The sequence below is a fragment of the Symphodus melops genome, assembly GCF_947650265.1.
Source record: "Symphodus melops genome assembly, chromosome: 1".
Lineage (NCBI taxonomy): Eukaryota > Metazoa > Chordata > Actinopteri > Labriformes > Labridae > Symphodus > Symphodus melops.
In genome coordinates, this window is record NC_136691.1 from 10,074,340 (window position 1) to 10,096,436 (window position 22,097).

General features: G+C 39.8%; 1 protein-coding gene across 1 annotated transcript in view; it reads left to right on the forward strand.

Moving 5' to 3' along the window:
- Positions 1–22,097, forward strand: part of usta (uronyl 2-sulfotransferase a) — a 55,191-nt gene that overhangs the window by 26,758 nt on the left and 6,336 nt on the right. Inside the window, exons 2-5 of the mRNA XM_079362114.1 lie at positions 5,194–5,237; positions 11,622–11,777; positions 17,223–17,302; positions 17,398–17,551. Of these exons, the coding sequence (XP_079218240.1) occupies positions 5,194–5,237; positions 11,622–11,777; positions 17,223–17,302; positions 17,398–17,551 (434 nt within the window). The remainder of the gene's footprint in view (positions 1–5,193; positions 5,238–11,621; positions 11,778–17,222; positions 17,303–17,397; positions 17,552–22,097) is intronic.

Sequence of the window (22,097 nt, forward strand, 5' to 3'; positions counted from 1 at the left end):
GCCACTTGGTACACTGGGTGCCATATAGGCAGAATTTATGTCTATTTATGACAATTTATGCCAAATATAAAACTTCAGTTGGTTTTTGATGCGAGCAAACGTTCTCTGTTCTCTCATTTCAGTCTGTAGTAGATACAGCATCTACAACAGGATGTGGTTAAGGATGCGAAAGTTTAGTTTTCAAGATCTGTATAATCTGCAATCTGGTTTCACATACTTGTAGAACATTCCAGTACTTTAGCTCTGTAACCCTCAATCTTTTTGCTCCGAGTCATGTCCCAAAGCACAGCGAAAAAAAGGCCCCTTAACTTCAACCAAGAGGAGCAGTCATTCCTGTGTGGTTTTGCGCTGCCTCCTCTATTCACTATTCTGGGATGTTGTTTTTTTTTCCTGAGATCTTCTTAGACTAGGTTGCCAGTTTCACGAAGCAAATGAAATGTTCTGTGCTCTAAATACATGTTTATGAAATTCCCAAACTTACTGTAGCATTCCTGCAGTCCAACACCAAAGGGGGAAAATTCCAGAGCCTGAGGGACCTGTTCTGGGAAATTTTGAACTTGGATCTGTCTACATTATAGAGCAATGTTTTCCTTGGTTTTAAATGACTTTTTTAAGATAGCGCTAAGAAAGCAGATATTTTTCAAAAGTAAAGGGAAACATTTTGTGCTGTGTTTTCTTCAGTCCATATACTGTCACTGATTCTGATCCAACACAGCATTTCCTATTAAAAGATTGTTTTCTTTGCCCGATTCTGAAGGATTCAGTTAGTCAATCAATCAATCAGTGATTTTGTGTTGATATAGAGCCAAGTAAAGTGAGAGAGCACTTGTCAAATCTGGTAAAGAAACTTTATTTTAGCAGGCAGAAATCTCGAGCAGGGCCAGACTCAAAGATGGACAGCCTTTTGCCTAGAATGTGTGTGTCAAAAGTGGAACAGGAAGAGACAGTGTGAAGATATTTTGACAGGAATTAAATTTAGTTTGACAACCATTTTGAGTTCCCTGTCCTAAAATCTGTGGGGGGAAATGAGTTTGTGTTCTATTACATGATTCACATGAACTCGAACCTGCTGAATTTCATGGCACTAATCAGCTTGACAGTTTCACATTTTGTTCTACTAAATCTAAATGAAAAAGTTTTGTATTTTAACTTGAGCAAGCATTGAAGTAGCTTTTAACTTTTATTGCCTGCATGTGTTATTCAGAAAATTATAGAACATGTGGATTTGTGAAACCACCCTGTTGTGAGGATGGTACGCTTTCATTTGCTGCAGTGTTTCGTCACGTAGCCTTGACAGATTATTTTTCAAATTATATTGTTACACTAGTTCTTTCAATTCAAATTGGAAAACATCCCCACAGCCTCATATATTTTTGTTCACCAGATGTTTTTGGAATCTTTGTCTTTTGTATTTTAGACGTTTCTGGGTTATTTATAGTCGCTTTTTAGAATTCATTGATTAAAACATTAAAGTGAATAATGTTTTCCATCTTGCTGTATTGATTAGATAATTGTACTCAGGAATGGTTCTGCAGCTGCTCTTAGATTGAGGCCAGTCCATGGATCTTGTGACACAGTAATCCAATTAACCATTTAGTTACATGCCTATGCATACTGGCACTCCTGTTAGATTCTCCTTCAGTCACTCACACACACACACACACACACACACACACACACACACACACATAGAACGCACAGGATAAGCATGAGGATGAGTTGAAGTGAACAATGACCTTGGTTTGATTTGTGAACTCTTTCTTCTCTTCTTTGGTTGAGCCCTTTGCCCTCTCATACCTCAGGCTTTCCTCCACTTGACCATTCATGACCCTAATTATATTAGTAAAAACACAAAAAGGTGACAAATGAAAACCAACATTAACTGCTTTGGTAATTTTCTGGGTCATTGAAAACCTCCTGAATAGCTTCAATCTTTTTGTTGAGGTCACTTTTACCTTTATTGGATAGGACAGCTGAAGAAAGACAAAACACGAAGGGTAAGAGTGAGGGACGACATGCTGCAAACGGCCGAAGTAGGATTTGTACCCATGCAGCCTCTGTGCCTGATCTTTGGTTTAGACAATATTTGTCTTGGGAGAGATTTAACACCACTCTTTAAAGGACACAGCCTTGTTCAGTGTATTAATACAAGGGTATACAATTTCCCCTAAGTTGTTTGGAGGGATTTTGACCAACGTGAAGTTCCTCCTCATATTGTTCAGGGTTGTTGTGCAGAGACCTAAGCACTGTTGTTTTAGGAGATGAAAAGAGGCTGTCTAAATCCTTTTTCCAGATCCCCGATGACACACCTCTCCTCCAGCTGTTTTGCTCTCAAACAAGATTACGGGAAACGTTCAAGTGAAATTAAATGATTCACTTTCATTTTCAGTTATATTGTAGATGTACATTGTATATACCTCTGTCATTACTCGATGCCCAATTTTGTTGCCGCTTTAGACATGTTTTTTTGTTAGGGTAATAAAAAAAATCTTAATAATGGGGGACACTGGTGGCGTAGTGGCAGTGCGTGGGTCCCCATGTATCGAGGCCATAGTCTTCGACGCGGGCGGCCCGGGCTCGTGTCTGGCCTGTGGCTCCCCTCCCGCATGTCCATCCCCACTCTCTCTTTCCCAAGTTTCCGACCCTATCCACTGTCCTCCCTCTATAATAAAGGCTAAAAATCCCCCCCCCCCAAAAAAAAATAAAAAAAAAAAATCTTAATAATGGATTGGGTTTTTTTTGGGGTTTCTTTTCAAAAATGATGGACCAGTGTGAAAAATGGAAGTAAAAAAGATCAAATAACCACTTACTTGCTGGTTCATATCCAGGAAAGAAATCAGGGTTTTTTTGTTTTTTTTGTTTTGTTTTTTGAACGTATGAAATTAGTCAAATACTGTGCTGGTGCATTCCTGTGTTTGAATCTGAACAGACGGTGCAGTGTAGGGTGCAGACTGAAGTCATCAAAGTGTTGATTAGTATAAAAACATGTGGAAATAATAAAACACCAACAAATGTGCACAATCTGAATTCTTCTTTGCTGTGTTCTTTGTTTCATTTCTGGAATTGAAGTAAGGCACAGAGTTCCATGAAAGTCTCCATCCTCCTCCTCCTCCTCCTTGAATTCTCACTGTGGATTACAGGACAATAAGGTCGATGAGTACAGTGAGCTCTGTACAGTGGCTCTTTAAGTTCATTTCCTTCTCAGTGGGTGGTGGGGGCACAGGGCAGCTGTCAGGTTTTTACAAGCTCCATGCCCTGGAAAAAATTAGTTCCAAATCCCCCTATCAGAAAGGAAAAAAACACTAATGAGAAGCACACACAGAAGACAGACAAGGAGGGGAGGGGGTTGGAGGTCGCAGGAGGTGGGTGCTTGTTCATGATGGATGACAGAGGAAGGAGCAGAGATGTCGGCCTGCCTGCGAACTCGCCATGCTGTGACCTTAAATACCTTTGAGAGAAGCTGCAAACATGCACACCCCTCCCTCAGAATTCCTCAGATAATGTGTGTTAAGTCTTCAAAAAGAGACAAAAATGATGTAGGATAAGGTCTCAAAAAACCTTCAAGGGTGCATCTGTAATTAATAGACCTGATGAATTAATGAGCCACAACACACAGTTAGCTAAATGGTGTGTGTTTTTGTAGCAGCAGATCCAAACCGACACAGATTGGATCGCAGTGTCAGGCTAATTACTCTTATCTTACACACCACTATCTTAGCATAAATAGTACTTAAAAAGTCATCCAATACACTTCAAGCAAAGCACACTGAATAATATCTCTTTGTGGGTGCCAAGTTGGAAACTTTGGCTGGTGAACCGATGAGTGTGTTCATGCATCATTTCTTGCTATTTTCATCCTTGTCTGTCAGATCACATTTCAGACACACAAGGAGAGATTGTTCACTTGTGTTATATTTCTTCTCTCACTAGCTTTACTCCACCAACATGCAACAATTTGACTTCCTTTTTATTCGGGGTAAAACATCTGAATGTTGTAAATGTGATGGGAAGAGATGGGTCTGTGTGTGTGTGTGTGTGTGTGTGTGTGTGTGTGTGTGTCTGGATGGAAAGGCCAAACTGAAGCCAGGGCCTGGATTTGGAGAGAAACCACAACATAGCCTGTCAGTGTTGAAAGACTTGAATGGACCCCTTTGTTCCCTGACAAAACAGTCTCACAGTGTTCAGTAGATATATTGTATCGAAAGCTTAAAACTCCTCTTCTTGGATGTAATGTAATTGAGTACTTTTTTATTTGGGTGAGAGAGGACTGCACTATTGAAAGCTAAAAAGTTTAACATAAAGGCCATTGAATCCTTTTTATTATTTTTTTTTCATTTTCAATATATTGGAGCCAGATGCGACCATATTTAGAAAACTGGTTGGATACACATTTCTACGTCTTTGTCCCAGTTGAAAGCCAGGGTAGCAACAACAGGTTGCCATCCCATCTTTGTCATTAATCCCACACTTCATGGGACCATCATTTACAGGTAACACCCTGCCTTGTGCTGACTTATGATGAATCTTGAGGTCGTAAATTATCTTTTAACTAGGGTAAATTTATCATCTTATTCCATTTTCTCAAACGTTTTTGCAATCAGTGGACTGGCCCCATGTTGACTATTACAAAGAATGTGGGTTTGCTTCTCTTTGGAATCTTGAGTCAGATTACCGAAACTCCATGTAGCTAACACATAAAAAAAATGGTGACCACATAACATTGCATGGCATGCAATGCTTGTTTCGGTACCCATTCTCATGATATTGTCAACAACAGAAAACTAAAAATGCAGCTGGTTTGGAGCATTCACTATTGTGTTGTTTCTATAGAGAGGGCATGGGAGAGTTCAAGGGACACTTTTTTTTTTTTCTTTTTTTTTTATCGCTGTAACCATGCTACTCCAAAACAAGCAATCTAACCAGACATGTACACATCTCGGGAATCAAAGGAGTTTTTGGAAAGACAAAGTTAAATTTGCTGTTTTGCTCGGATGCTTTTTGGATCAGGGACCAGTTTTTTTCCTCTTGGTATCATTCTGAATGCCTTTAGGGTTCTCAATCTGGAAATGGTTCAAATGCCTGATTCTTAATGCTGAAAAGTACTTGTATTCAATGCTTTGAAGTTTGAGCCTTTTGATCTCTCTCCCAGTTGCTTGTCTGAATCCTAAGATGTATACTTTCTTGTCATTGCAGGTGAGTCCACGTATCTGGATGACCACGGACCCCCTGTTCCAAAAGTAAGTCTTCCTCTCTCCATCTCTGTGTGTCATTTCCCTTTCACTCCTCCTTCACCTTCATCCCTTTTGTCCTTGCACTTTTTTCCTGTCTCTGATGAGCTGCCCTTCATTCTACAGTCAGTTCATTCCAGGCAGAATAAGGGTTCAGTCTGTACGAGGGGGCTGCGTGCAAACTCCCTCTAAATACCAACTAGATGTGGCTTGAGTGCTACAGTAATGCTCTGAGCGTTACACAGGGGCCTTGTATTCATCCAGCTGCACGTCTGCATGACTATCTCCTCTCTGTGCTCCGTCTTCCTCTCCCTGCCAACTACTCTCTGTTTATTATCTCCACCTTTAATCCATCACCACCTCATTTTCCACCCATTCTTTTCGATACACTTCTGCGTCATTTTGATCTTCTTATGCAGTCTGATACAGCTACTTGGTGGTGTTTTTATCCAGTTAACGCACAACACTTAGCATGTAGCTTAGCTTCATCTTGTTTGGATACAGGTTTGTTTTTCAGCAGCTGTACAGTTTGGTCACATCTGGCTTTGTTTGTGAGTTTTATGTCTACTCTAAAAGGCTGTTTTTGCCTCCATAAGCCAAACCAGACGACCACAGTGCATATGTAACACAGATCGAGTTGAAGTGTTATTTTTATGAAACAAACTGTGGCTCACTGTAGAGTGGTTCATGGATTTTTTGTTGCTGGTTTTATTTTAAAGAGGAATCATCCTCTTAAAAGTCGGATGTTTTCTTAGTAAAGGCTCATGATTACATGTTACATTAAATACAGTTGGTTGGTTGCCAAGCTGTCAATATGGCAAACGCCTACAGATATTGAATGGCAATGAGGTCTTAATTTTGCCATAGTTTTCATTATACCCTGTTAAAGATACTGTGAAAGAGGAGGGTGAATAGGGTAAGCCATTCTTCGTTATTCTTATTATTATCATACAAACACAGAATTAATTTTTTTCATGAAAATGTGGATTTTTTAATGCAAGAAAAAGTCTTCAAGAAGCAGAGCTCACTTGTGGAGGCTAATTTGCATAAAGGTCCTGTATCATTTGAATATTTTTTATATCTGGTGCTGATTTATATGTGCATTAAAAGCAGAAAGTTATTCAAAGATAATACTTTGCCTTTACAGTTACTGCTGGAGTGTCCGGACTCCACACATCCTGCAAACACTATGCAGGCCATAGAAAGACTTCTACCTCATAAATAATTTGTTATTATTCTTATAATAATTTATTATTATTCTTCTGTAACTTTGTTTCTCAATTTTATTGCTTTGTGCTGGCATTGAACTTAAATTATAATTAATGCAATAACAGCCTTTAATAAGTTGCAAATGCAATGGACAAAGGGATTAAGCGTCATTTAATTATTCATACTTTTTTTTTTTAAATATCAAAATGTTTTAAGTGAGATACTTCTATTTTTTTAAGCACAATAATCAGTGAAATTATTCAGTTTTATTTGTATGGTTGATTTACACAAAGAATAGAACATTTCTTTGACTTTTGTTGTACTTCCCAATATATTCACCTTTTTCACTACCCCAAACCCCTGCAGCCAACTTCCTCTGGAAATAGCCAGACTTGCTACCCTTTTTCCCTGCACTGCTGGACCACGTCGGAGTATTTAGTAGCTTTCCTCTTGGATGGCTCCTTCCAGCAATCTTCCCATGAGACCATCAGTTCAATTTGGATGATCTTCTTTCCCTCTTCGGACCATAGGACCACATCAGGCCTAGGGGATGTTTGGACGACCTCAGGGAAGTGGGGCTGCGTTCCAAAGTTCACCCTCATCTGCCATTCATAGGCCGTCTGCAGGAGGCTCTTCTTGGTCTTCTTAGAGGACACTTCTCCCCCTCCCTTATGAACTTTATTAATGTAATTGGTCTTTCATGGGTATGGCGTTTCCTTTGCCTCTCCCGCTCTAAGATCTCAACAAGTAACCTGAAGACCTTGTCGTGGCGCCACCCATATCTACCCTGGCTTAGTGCGGTCTCTTACCCAGCCAGAATATGTGCCAGTGTTCCTCTTCCTCCACATAACCTGCAAAGTAGATCCTCCCTCAATAGCCACCTGTGCATGTTTGTTGGAGTTGGAAGGGTGTCACACACCGACCGAAGCAGGAAAGAGATGCGGAAGGGCTCCAGTCTCCAGAGTTCAGGCCAGGTCACCATCTGCTTGGGCAGATTCCACCTTGTCCAGCCCCCTTGCAATCCAAGCTCCTTAGCCTTTGACCTTCGTCCTTCCTTCTCCAGGTGTCGGACCTCAGCTTGTACCAAGTCTCTTCTTTGCCTTGAGTCAGCTTTTCCTCACTGCTGAAGGTGGTTGGTTCCAAACTCTTGCCTAACTGTGCTGGGCGTCCCGATGATGTCCTTCAACTTCAGCGAACCTTCTGCCTGTGCCACTGTTGAGTCAGCAGCCCATTTGCATCCAGATCTTGTGGTGACAGCTGCACGTCTGGTCTTATCATGACTAGAGTCTCTGAACATTATCACTGCCTTTTTAAACCCATGTGTTTAACTTTAATCTAAAATTAAGTCAATCCCTATTTTGAAGCCCCTCTTAAGTGCCCAAACTTTAAATTGAGTAAACTTTTCTCAAACTTTTTAAAGCCTATTTTAACATAAACGCAGAGAAGAACAACTGTGGCTAAACATTTTGACTGACTCCATGTCATCAGCTCATCAAGCACAAGACACGACATGCTAATGCCATGTCAATCAGTCGCGTCACTCTTAATCTTTTTTTTTACTTTTTTTTTATACTACTGCAGCTGAGATTAATCTCGCAGCATGTGCACACTGCAGACAGCTGAGGTTCTGGTTAATGTGGGGAAAGATTAGGAATGGAGTTGAAAGCTGGATGTAAATGAGAGCATATGGAAAAACCACCCAGCTCTCAGAATAGAGTTACAAGTCTTTAAGTGCGGAAGCATGACAAGAATTCCCCCTTGACATTTTTTACATGCGTTTCTAAATACCACTTTATGAGCAATTTTCCAGCATGTTTTCTCCTAATCCCTACATGCACTAAAAAAGAAAGCCAAATCTAGACACCATATCATTTTCTATATACTTGTTCATCCACGGTATTTTTAAAAGCAATGCCAGAAAGAGCTCCAAAATGTTGAATCAGATCAATGTTAGACTGATCAAAAACAAAAGTTAAGTAAAAGTAAATGATCTAAAGAAAAAAGAAAATCTATAGTTAAGCTTAGATGCCTTTAAAGAGTCTTCAAAGATTTGATGAGGGTTGATAGAAAAGTTGTGATGGTGGTGTTGGCTAACACGATTAATATTTAAAAGAAAGAAAAAAAAACAGGAGCACACAGGCTGCTGCTCATGTGCCATTTCTTAAACACATTCAACTCCACAATCATCAAGTGCAGAACATTAGTGGTGTTGAATGAATACATTAATGAATGAATGGATGGATGGATGCATAAATTACTGAAGATGGCCTTTAGCTTGTCTGTTTTGTTGGTTTCATGTGTCTCTCATCTTCTTCTTGAAAACAGAAGCTCAGTGTGAATTTTCCAGTCAGTGTTTTGGGGGTGCCGTGTCACCTGCTGCTGTTGGTCCACTGTGTCTTATCACATCCAGAGTTAACACAGTCATCTTTATTTCTGAGCCCTTCATGTTCTTTTCCTTTTCCAGCAGGATTTTGCACCTGCACAGTGCTGAAACGACCAGTAACTACTGATTTCCAGACTACGGTGTTACTGTGCTTAATTGGCCAGCCAACCAACTCAGCTCCTGCTTTGCAGAAATGGTTGGTCAAGGATGATCATTTGTGTGTGTGTGTGTGTGTGTGTTGCTTCAACCAATGTCACTCCTAAAAATCTCTCCAAACAGCAATTAATGTTTGGAGGTTGTTGATGTAAGTGCGTGGGAAGTGTGTGTGAGGAAAGAGAGAACACAGAGAGTGAAAAAGAGGAAAGGAGCAGGATTCATCTCCTCAAAGTCGACATGAGATCTTGTTATACAACAACAGGCTAACTCTCAGGAGCAGGAGCACCCAGACCTGTCAAACCTGTTATATAACACCACCTTCTTTTTCAGTGTGGATTGACTATTGACTGAATCTCTTAGTGGCAACATATCTTACTTTGTACATAAAAAACCAGAGCTTGGCAGAAACAGAATGTCAATAGCACAAAGTAAGAGGTTACTCTTCCTGAGTTGTCAATGTTAGCATAAGACTCTGATAGCATCTCTGGTGTTGTTCTTGGGTTAAACAACAGCAGGCTTTTGGAGGTCTTACACTGTCCTTTGTCATCATGTTAGCAGGGAAAAGCTGCCTGGCAAAACACTGCCTGTGTTTTATCCAGATCATTTTTATTGTAATAAGCCGAGGAGTGTGTTAGAAAACATAGAGGAATGTTGCAGAGCTGTCCAAGAGAACCACCGCCTGTTTGCTTAAATGATTCTCTTCTTTAAACAAGATTTTATTGGACTGCCTGCTACAATTTTATTTGAATTTCAATGTTTAGAATCTTAATTTCCTATCTCTTTGTTCCATATGTCATTTGCTCCAAAGACATAAAAAACTGTTTTCTTATTAAAACCTGATGGTTTTATGCCCTGCCTGCCCCTATGCTTTTGTGTTGAAGCACTCAAACAATCATAAATATAGATTGTTATGTTCAATGTTATTATCCCCAAAGCAGGAGGAATGTCTTCCAATGAATTGAAATAATTTTCTGGTCTCTAAAACTTGGTGCAACATTTGAATTGTGCAATTACGTTTACAGTAAGTGACACATGCTGACGCATGCCTGTCAATGAAGCCTGTATAGGCTTGTTTAAAGACAAATATCACCTCTGAATTGTTTTTCCAGTTTACCCTCCCTCATCCTGGGGCGAATGTTCCCATACATCTCCCTTTCATATCGTGTTGATCTGGTTCTATTACTTCTGACGTCAAGATAAATGCTGATTCTGGGAAAATTCAAGAGGAAGTGCCCTGTCATCACACTGTTTCCTCTTCTCCCTTTTTTTGTCTCTTCTTTATTTTTTTTCTGTCAATCGTGTCGTTACCGATTTTGTCTTTCTGCACCGATTTGGCATTCAAGAGGCTCTCGCTGTTTTTTTTTTCTGCTGCTTTTGGAGGGGACAAGATAGAATTAGGAAATCTGTGTGTATGTATTGCTGCTCTCAGCTCTGTGCTAGGTGTACGGAATACCAAAAGAAGTGCTCAGATGTTCAGAGTAGATTAGGGGACGAGAATGAGAGTCTGAGAGACGCTTTGATTGTGTAAAATTTGTTGTGGAGTGTCAGCTTAAACTGTGCGACTTTTCCATTATGTTTTCTGGAAATTGTAATTGAAAGTGATCTAGGGTTTTGAAGGCCACATAGGAATGATCTGTCTTTTTTTAATTAAGGAGATTCCAGATGTTTTTAAAGTGACCTGTCTTTCCCCCTTCCAGTCTTCCCTTGATTCCTTTAAGTGGCCCCAATTTTCTGTCACTCCTCTTCTCAATGGTGAATTCCCTCAGATTGCGTTCATTCTTCAGGGGCCGCTTGTGTAAACCCTGTAGGCCCTCAGGGATAATTGCCAAATTAGTGCATTTTTGCTTCCCTGGTGCTAAAATGAGTTTGTGTTCAGTATGCATGTCGACCAAAAACTTCCTGCTTTCTGAAACAGAAACTAGCATTTACACACTCTCAGATCCACCTTGTCTGTGTCTCATTCATGGCTGAACTACTTGTTTAATTGGTGAGTCATGTGGTTCGTTCACTGTTGCGTGTGTGTGTTTGTGTGTGTGTGTAAGAGAGAGAGAGAGAGAGAGAGAAAGAGGGGGGCTTGTGTCAGTATCGCTTTGCAAAGAAATCCGTAGAATCTCTGACTCATGGGCTCAGTGGAGTAAAAATGCATGCAAGGACAGAAGATAAAAGCCCTGAGTTTTTGGTGTGTGTGTGTGTGTGTGTGTGTGTGTGTGTGTGTGTGTGTGTGTTGTAGCTGAAAGAGAATATGTTGCAGGGTCAATTGAGCCCAGCCTCAGGGAGAGTAATTTGTGAGAAACAGGGGTCAAAGGTTTCAGAGAATGAGGAAAGAGAATCTAGTCAGTGTCTGATGAATTCATGTAGTTTTGTGTGTTTTTTATCCCTTTTTGCAGAACTTTTCACACTTAACTCATTTCACTTACCACCCTCCATTGACTGATCTTATTTTGTTCCTTACTCCCTTAGTCTTTAACATTTTCTGGAACTATAAACACTTTTATTAAAGGTCTTTAAATACAGAAAATGTGGCAAGTAAGAGTAACAGTTACTGAAAAAAAACGATATGTTAAATCTGTTACATATATTGAAGCTCTTTTTCTTACGGTCTCCCTCTCCCTCTCTTTTTGTTTCTTTTATATGTTTATGTGCAGGTGCTCCCTTTCCCCAGCCAGGTGGTGTATAACCGTGTTGGGAAGTGCGGCAGCCGGACGGTGGTCATCCTGCTGAGGTTACTGGCTGAGAAACATCAATTCAACCTGGTCTCCTCAGACATCCACAATAAAACACGACTCACCAAACATGAACAGGTAAGATACACAAGATCCTGTGTGTGAAAGTTCTGAAATTCAGTAAAGCTGAAGGAGTCACTCAAACATGGTTTGATTATACTTAATCAGATATGTAGGAGGGTGGGACTGGAGGGGGGACTTAAGAAAAACCTGTAACTATTCAGTTATTGTTCCTTTTTTTACTCATAAGGTTTCAGGGTAACTGATTAAAACCTTGCCTCTTTTACATTGACACATAGTTCTGCATGCTTTAAAGATGTAATGCACATTTGTTTGCTAACTACTCGCTGTTCATAATGTCGAATGAGCTTGATTAGATCATGAAGTTTACCCAGATATTTAAAAGACACATTTAAAATATCTGTTTTTGCCCATTATCTACAAACAAATTGAAAAAACAAAACTTTATGCTCCATTTAGGTTTTATCCATCTCGCTCTGAAGCTTTTACTCATTTATCTGTCACCCAAACAGCCAGAACCAAAACAGCTGCAGTTGTTAAATCCATAAAGAAACAAACTGCACCGCTCTTACATACAGTCGGTATTTAACACTCGCTGTGTTCAAGGGAGAAAGACTGAATGGATTGCTATTTTGCATGTTAACTTTGTGGTCACAGTGAGGAGAACGGCAGCAGGAGCTCATTCAGAGTTTGTCTTTCATTCAGTATAAGAACAAGGCTCAAGAACGGGGAATCTCTTTTATTATTTCCTGTAATATCTTGAGGACATGAGTGTTGACTTTACAGAGGAAAAACTGCTTTCGTTTAAAAAAAACCGCAGCCTTTTAGACAACGGGACACACTGCCCTGTGCCAGGAGGAATGCCAGGACGAGCTCTAGTGTGCGGAGAGCTGATCTAGTTGGCACACTCAAGTTCATACATTCTTTATTCAATTCAATTCAATTCAAAAAAACTTTATTTGTCCCCAGGGGACAATTCACAGAGCAGTAAATGAACAACAGTGCATTTATAATAACTAAAGTAAACTACTTTAATCATAATAAAAGCTTTTCCAGCTTCTTTAGTGTGTGATTTACTGAGCACTGTTTGTCATGAACATGAGTTCCAAAATAAGCCCACATTTTGGTAGGATAACTTCCAGCCAGAGACTCAGGCTGGACCTGATGATTTGCATTAAGACTTCTGTGAGAGAGACATGCAACTTAATCGAAATGCCTTGGAGCATCAACAAGAATTCAGCGCTTACGTTTTGAAAAATAAAATTGAGTCAAAGTCCTGTATTCAAGATTAGACATTATTGGTAGTGCAGGTCTACTATTAAAGCCTGGTTCATAAAGGTTTTTTTGTCTAAATAGCCAATTTCTTTGGAAAACCTTTATGAGTATTGAATTTATTTTACAACTTGTCTGTTTGATCACATTAAGGCTAAGAGTTTTGGTTAAGTTGTCAGGTGTGTAGGTTTAAGGTTTTTAGACAGGAGGCTAATGGCCAGCCTGAACCCCACCTCTATACCTGTTGCTGAGGTTGAGATTTAACCTGTAATATGGCAACAGCCATCGACCGGCTTCCAAACGCCTCTTCAGAAAGCAATACGAGATGTAACTAAGACTACTTCTATGTTTAATACAGACTATGTGGGGGCTAAAGAAAGGAAATAATTTTTTAAGAGGTGCAGAAATTCCGAAGTTAATTTAGCTTATGGTGCCTGAGTGCAAGGTCCAACTTCCTCATCTCTGTGTGACATTTACCACTATTGCGCTGTCTGCTTTTAGTCATCTCAATGAGAAGGAGACTTAACTTTGTGGGAGGATTACAGTGATGACTCACATCCTCTTGTGACGTTATTGACAGCAGCCTTCAGGAATCAGCTTCTGCAAAACCACTTTGGCATGGTCAGTACATGCTAAAAAGGAAACACTATTACTTACCAATCTGATGTAAATGTAAAGCCAATATTGATACAGCAACTTGTTTACCCATTCATCAAACTGTCGCTGCGCACACAGAGGCCGAAAACCGCCTGACTCATTAATTCTAAGGACATAAAACATCTCTGTGAATGTGTTGATCTCAGAGGGAGAGTATTCTTGTGTCTTTGCAAGGGGGGAGTCTGTTTATAAAAATGAGTATGTGCTGGTGTGATTCTGCAAAGTGGGTTTGCAGTTTTAGTGTGATTATTTGCTTGTGTACTTCTCTGTGTTGATTTATGCAGATCCAGACGCGCGTCGTCTAAGTTTAGAGATGCTGGTCTCATCAGTTGTGGTTCTGGCTGGAGACAGCAGTGTTTCCGACTGTTTTCCAGCTGGCTGTCCCCCTAGTCTGCTGATTCCTTTGCCAAGAGTTGATGCCCTGTGCTTGGTTTTTGCCAAAAGTGAAGGTGCCTGGAACTTTTGTGCAGATTTGAAGAACTGCCTATCCCTTTCAGTAAAGGTGCTGAGAGGGATAGAGAGGTTTTCTTGAAAAAAGCAAGAACAATTTTAAATGCTTTCAGGAACAGAAAGACTTTTTTTCCCCTAATAGCATCAAAACAGCTACTCTTAAATCAAAAATGTGTCTTTAGTCAATTACAGGGAACTGGATTAGACTGGGTTGGAAAGTTAGTAGAATGTAAGTAAATCTGGAAGCAAAACATTTGATTATATCCTCTCTCAATTTAGTAAAGCTTAGTTGATGAAGTGAAGCTCTTACAGTTTAAGAACATTTTATAGCACTTGATGAATTAGGCGCCACAGGAATGAGTCCTAAAACCCAGAAGTGAGTTAGCATTTCAGCGCTATGGGGTCTATCCTCTCAAAGTCAGTGGCAAATTGGAATAGGTTTGTGGTTGGTCGCCTGAATAAGGTGTTGCCGTTTTCTTAGACAAGATAAACTACGTTAGGTAATACTCCCACTTGAAGGTTTTACGTGTCCTTAAAACAGTGGTTGCTAGCAAGTGGCTAAATGAGACTACAGTGGTTGTCGCGGACATTAAACGTCAGAACGCCGGGAACTCCCTCACTAGTCCACCATACAGCCTCTTGTCATGTTTTTCAGTGCTCTTGCAAATATAAGGTTAATAAACAACTTACAAAGCTACAGTTTTGCCACATCGCTACACCGGAGCTGAGATCCTCCAGGCCTCTTTAGTCTTTGAATACAAAGACAAACTGAACTGAGGTTAGGCAAAAGCAGCAGTAGTAGCTTTCTGTGGTTTTAGCTCCTTCTCTGTCTCCCCTGATGAGCCCCGTGTGGATGCCACGGAGGCTCAGGAAGAAGTGGGGTGGGGGTCGATGGGGTTGCAGGTATGCCTGGAATCTCAGACTGTCCTCCACTTTCCCCCCAGTCTCCCTGCAGCCTTCCCTGCTAAATGAGAGGGGAGTTTGGCCAGACAAACCGGATACACACAGACACAAACACACCAAATGTCACGTCAAATGTGTTCAGTGTCTGCTCATCAACCTGGGTGTGGGGGAGGAGACATCAGGGGTTAGCTCTGGGCTAATTGGTATAAACTTATGTTGAAGATTATTGGAAAATCAACGTCTTTCGTGCTGAATTTATTAAGATCAAAAGCTTGTTATATAAATACTTTCAGGAAGAAGAAACTGCATGAATGTCCTGCACTATATATGCACCTATTACGTCAGCAGCAGTATTTGGATAGCAACATATTATGTATACTTGTTTATGTACACAGGGCAGCTAATCTAAGGCCCCTGTCAGATTCAGGCCTCACATCCTCCCTCTTCCCTATAAACTCAGTACATTTCCACTCCAGTCATGCTTCCACTTTATAACCATCTCTCCTGGCGCATAATGTTCAAGTTCTAAATGTTTTATTAGTCTCTATAGAATAAAAGGCCCTCCATTTTACTTCTGCTCATTCTGTTTGCAAAGTTAGGTAATTGTTTTCAAAAAGAAGGAAAATCAGTTCATGCTATTTAGATTTAGCATTAAGCATTGCTTAAATAAAATATTACTCTCAAAGGAACTCCAGCATTGGAGGTTCACAGTTTTTGTGTCTCCTAACAATCACAATTGTAAGTTTTAAGCTAGGGCTTTGAATCTTTGGGGGTCTCAAGATTCGTTTTTGATTCTTGGGGTAAACATTTGATACAGTATAGATTTTCAATTCAAACAATTCTGGATCCATGGATTCAATGTCTATTTTTGATTGATTAGCCAGAACAATTAAATCAATTTTTGGAAATTATGAATCAATTTTAAATCTTAGAGAATAATCTCATTTTTTTTGTACCACCTCTATTGGAAAGCTATTCTTGTTTCAGCAGTTCTGATGCTTGTCCTTTGTCAAAGTAGCTGCAGCAGGATTTTGGCATATTGTCACCAAAAGAAGGGGAACAAATAAGTATTGAACGCAATTAAAAAATTGAAAAAAAGAAGTTTTGTATGCGACTAAAAATGAGATTTCAGTTGTATGGCCTTCATTAAGAGAGCTCATGCAAGGACTCTGCACTTTATATGGCACTACTGTGATACCTCAAAGTTTGTTTTGGCTACTGTGAGCCTGCCTCTCCATGCAAAACTGAAAAGCCTCTAGGGGTTTTTTTTTTCTTTATCTTTCATAGCAGCAGAGGAAGAAGAAACTTGGAATAATTTCTTTAAAAATGTTGGCCTTCCTGAGCATGACAGGGAGAAAATGGTGAATGTTGTTAACCGGGCATAACAATGATGTTTTGTGCAGAAAAGGCAGAGGTTGGACCTGTGGTGAGGTCAGTCTGTGGTGAAGACGATTCTGCAAATTGAATCAAGGCGGACACAAAGTCATAAAAAGTCCACAAACAAAGTGCATCATTGGCAATGAACTCAATTCAAACATTTATCCCAATAAATTGTGTAATTTTGGTTCCGTTTGACCGTACCTAAAGATGATAAATGGGGTTTTTTTGTCTGCATTTAGATGCAAAAGCATCTTTGAATCATTACATTTTTTATGTAACCAGAAGTAATCATGTTTGGAGAACATGATAGCGACTTCTCAGTGACAGTTAGCCGCGCCTTAAAGCTTACACTGCTTATTGTTTATTTTAGTCTGAATGTATGTGTCAGCATACTTGGTCAATAAAACAGATTCTGATTCTAATTGGAATAAGACCGTTATTTACTAAATTGAAATCGACTTGAGACATGCAGTCGGAAGTATGAAAACCATTTACTGAAGTTGTAATTTAAGTGAGAAATAGGCTAATTTTACCATTTTCTTTTATACCTATCACACTTCTTTCTGTAGACAGTGTAGTCTCCCCCTGCTGGCCGTTAGAAAGAATATATGTTATCAGAACTCCCATATTGTCTTTCCCTTTAAAAACAATAACCTTTGTTCTTGGTGTTTTTTCAATAACTGTAATGACTGTTTGAATTCTACCATGATATTATGCACTGGAGCTCAGGATTTGATCCATTTGTGTCAAATGACTTTCTTTATATGGCTGATAGTGCATTTGATTCTCTGTGAAACAACAAGTCAACTGTATGTGTTTTCTTTCTGCTTTTTTCCCCAGGTGGATCTCATGAAAAACATCAGTAATATTCCTCAGCCGTTTCTATATACGCGGCATGTTCACTTCCTCAACTTCACCAGGTACAGTGAGATAAGCAAGTGAAATGTTGCTCTTAAAACTTCTGGTCACTTCTTAAAATGTGTCAGACATTTTTATTTCTGTTTGTGTTTATCAGATTCAGGATAGAGCAGCCAGTCTATATCAACATAATCCGGGACCCCATCAACCGGTTCCTCTCCAACTACTTCTTCCGTCGCTTCGGTGACTGGAGGGGTGAGCAGAACCACCTCATCCGCACGCCGGGGATGAAGGATGATGAGAGATATCTGGTGAGGCCTTTGTTTTACAGCATCAGTTTAATATTGTATCTGGGTTGTAATAAAAAGCGTTTTAATGATATTGATTGTTTTCTCACTTAGTATATCCCATTCTGACTTGAGGAAATGAACCATAGATTTACCATACATTTTTGCAGCAGAGAAATATACGATTTGCAGATTGTCTGGATGCTTTGGCTTCAAGCTTTACAGCCTTAAGTAATGGTGTCTTTAAATGTTCATCGGTCTGGGAATTAAATCTTGCTGTAAGTTTGTATTAAAACAAATATGTTAACAACTTACTACAAACAGTAATTGTGAGATGGTTTGTAGAGACCTTTTTCTCTCTGCTAGAGTCTTACTAAAAAGTGGAAGCATGTCAGGCAGATAGTTGATTAATCAGCTGGGGTTTTGAGGCCAAAGCTTTGCACCTGCTTAGTTGTATGGAGGGAGTCATTATCAGTTTTGAAGTTTGAGCTTGCATCCACCACTTTTCTCTGCATTACAGAGCCGCACTAATTTTTCCATAATGTGGAGGGTTTTTTTGTGATGAAAAAAACTAAAGTCTTGATAATAAACCAGGAGCTCTGGCCACTTTTTGGAATGAAATTATAAAAAAAATGGAGCGGATGGCTTTTCGCAGATTTTATTTTGGCATGCATTTTGTGAGGAGAAAATCTGATTTATTACAAAAGTAAACACAAATCAACTGTCGATTAAGCACCATGTGGTTATGGCACTGTGTTGAAAAAACATTATAAAATGTAAACTAAATCAATACCAAAATTGCTTATGGATAGAACGAGTCATGTGTTTGCACTATTTGACAAAGCTGCATGGTCATTTTATGACTAAATCACAGGCTTGCCAACAACTGCTTTCAATCTGTATCTCTTTTGGTTCCAAGCCAGCTAGCTTTAGAAGCTGAGTCGAGGCATGAACTGAAATGTCTCTTTCTTCTAGTATGACCATGATGTTCACTAATTATAGAGGCATGTAAGCCAAGCAGGAACAGTAGTGATACTCTTGTCTTACTTTATATAAACTCAAGAGTATTATAACAAGAACATACTCCTATTGGCTCTATTTTCTTTTCTTTTTTATATTAAATGTTTTTATTATCTTGGAACAAACCTAAACTTTAAAAATGTTTAAATTTAAGCGACAGAGCATTTGTCCTGCAAAAATGAAAAGCACACTGTGCTCTCTTTGAAGATGTGAAACACGTGGTGTTGGTGGAGTGTGGAAGGAAAATTGTATGGCCATGGCAGACTGACGCTTACCCAATATTTAAATGTGATTATGATTCCAATTACAGACCTTATATAGAATAACCACATGAAAAACTCCTCCTACATCTGTTTCCCAGAGGTGTTTACCCCTGCAGCAACAAACTCAATGCAAAGACTGATATTTTGATGTTCATGCCATTTGGAGCTTACTTTCTTGTAAAAGCGTTTTTCTTTTTTTTCCTTTTTTTTTTAAATCGCTGTGTGAGTTTTATACTGTGAAGGAGCCATTTAAGCAGTCTGAGTTACAAACATTCAGGAAGGTATAGTAAGAACTTATTTAGAGAAAGACAAACAGCTTCAGTTGGGGTAACATATTTTGAATGTGAAAAAGAAAGAAAGTGTGATTGTATAAGGTTTTGAGCCAAATCAGTATCACAGGTATAATGCTAGTCATTTCTCCTCACTGTCAGAGCTCAAAAGGTCATACTGAGAGGCTACAGGAGGAGTTAATGTCATTCTGGCTCGCGTCTGAAGGGGTGTAATTAAGTATTGCACTACTTTCCCTGGAGTTTTGGACCATGTGAGTTGAGTTATTAAAGTATCAGACCACGGGGCCCCTTGCTACAGTTTAAGGGGAGGAGGGAGGCTGAGAGGCTGCAGACGGGTTTACCTGTGAGTGTGTGTTTACTCTTCTACTCCTGTATTGCCCAAGAGTCCTAAACAGGGCTTGAAACTTACTTCTAAGTCAGTAAGTGTTAAGCTCTAAGTTTTTGGGTTGTTTTTTTTTTTGCTGGTTTAGGTAGAGCACAGTTTGTGATGTTTTGCCTTGAAGTGTGTCCCCTTTTACTTTACTTGTATTCCATTTGGCCTCTAAAATCTAGGATTCACTGTCTGGAAATTTCTAGAAGTATTCCAGTTGTATTGACTGAGCTTGTTACGATTGCACAAAGGTGAGTAATATTTGGACCCAGGCGCACGACTCAGAGACAGGTTTCCAGAAACAAACAGTGTTCTTTAATGTTCAGTACAGAACAGTGAGTAACAGTGGAGGTGAATATCTTGTGGTCAAAAATAAGAGAAAAAAAAACACGCGTGAAGGGAGTGTGGGTTTGAAGAAGTGCAGGCAGCAGGTGGTTCCAGTTGTCGCACTGATGACGCAGGGGAAGAAAAAACACGAGGGGTTACAAACAGGAACCATCAAAAAATAGTCTGACAACGTATGGGCGCCAAGATACTAGTTACCGCTTGAGTAGACAATAATCCGGCAGGGAGTGGTTGACAAGACCAGGAATATATACACAGGAGGTTGATGAGAAGATGACATTCAGCTAGCTGCCAAACCCCCGCTGATTGCAAACAGACACACATGGGGTGAGAAACAGGAGGAGCAAGTCAGACAGGGAAATAGACAACACACAAGTGGGGGGGCACTATATATAATAATATAATAATTTACACTTTATTAATCCCACGAGGGGAAATTCGGTTTACACTCTGTCTAACACACACATAGGCCGAGATACACACTCATGCACAAACAGGGTTCTAGTGACATGCATTAATGGAGAGGTCTCAGAGTGAGGGGGCTGCCCACAGCGAGCGCTCCAGAGCAGTTTTTGGGGTTCGGTGCCTTGCTCAGGGGCACCTCGGCAGTGCTCAGGAAAATGGACTGGCACCTCTTCAGTTACCAGACCAGTTTCCGGACTTGGTCCGTGCCGGGACTTGAACCGGCGACCCTCCGGTTCCCAACCCAAGTCCCTACAGACTGAGCTACTGCCGCCCCAATTGCCAGAACAGAATCATAACAGAGCTTGTTAAAAAACACAAGCTAGCTTACCCTATGAGCACACACAGTTTGCAGCTAGCTGCTAAATTATTTGTGTTAATACAGGGGTCTGAAGTAATTTGAAAGCTTTAAATAATAAAAGTGTCATTAGTTGCCCAAATCCAACGGTCAGTCAAGTAAAAATATGAAAATATGAATTTATCATGACTTTTTTGAACAGGGATTGGCATCATAACATTATTGCATAAACAAAGTAACATTGTCAACTCAGTCTGCCTTCATTAAACATAAAAAAAAAAACAACCCCATCTTGTGACCGACGTTTTTATAGACCAACATCTCATACCTTATGAGTTACCTAAGTCTGATCTTCTTTTTTAGGTTGTATCTCTTGGTAAAGGTATTTAGTAGTGTTCATGGCTGTGATGTTTAGCCGTAGTTAGCAGAGTAGTTAGATCCAGGGTTAGCAGGTGTCAAGGATCAAATAAAATGTAACCTAGGTGATAAAAATGCATTTAATTTATCAGTACATGACTAAAATTATGACGAGTGAGAACTCCCAGAATGAGGATGAGAAGGTGTTATTTGAGCCATTAAACTTTTTTTTACTTCTATGTGACAGACAGCTTCTGTTACAGACAGTAACTGCTGGCTTAAAGCTTGTATAGGGACACAACACCAGTCTCAAAGTTACATGCTCTATAAATGTGAATATTGTTCATGTTCAGAGGGATTTTATGAATTGAGATGATTATACTAAGGACTAAGGATTTAGCTTCAAGCCAAGCCATCAGTGTCTGAGATTGTGGTGGGAGACATTTATATGTGTGGGGGTTTAGCTTTAAACAACAGAGAGAGACTTTTCAAAGTCCAGAAAAAGATTTATTATAGAGCTTACATTTTTCTGAACGTCCTCGCAAATATAGTCTTTCAGATGTGTATCAGTGTGAGTACCCTGCTCTGTCAACACAGTGAGTTCATAGTCTTGGATTTATCCCCTGCCTGCTGTGCGTTAGCCCGGCCTGCCCTGCACACCATGTATATGAGAGGTGTCAATGAAAGAACACTGTCAGTTTGCTAGCAGGGGCCGTGGAAACCTGATGCACGTGTTACTGAGACATTCCTGTGGTTGCCTTGGATTTTCCAACAGTCCCCACACCCCTTCTAACACACACATACACCACACTGTACGAAGGCATGCTCTGGACACATATACGGTATAAGCCATATATATGAACTGTCATTTAGGACTTCATTTATGAGCTCTTATTTCGAAAGAAATTGGGTTTGAATAGCTGGTTCAGTTACTTTAAAGAGTTACGTGTGTATAAAAATAATTAAGAGTCATTGAGAGTGACTTGCCAAGCCTACCACAATGTGTTTGTATTTGTTTGAACACCTATCATGTAAATTATTGCGAAATGTCTATTGAGTGTCTCTAAACGAAATGAGAACAGATTAGTTCACACACAGTGATTTGATCGGTTAAGATTCCCATGCCAACTTAAAATCATCTTAATTCATCTGACATTTACAATGA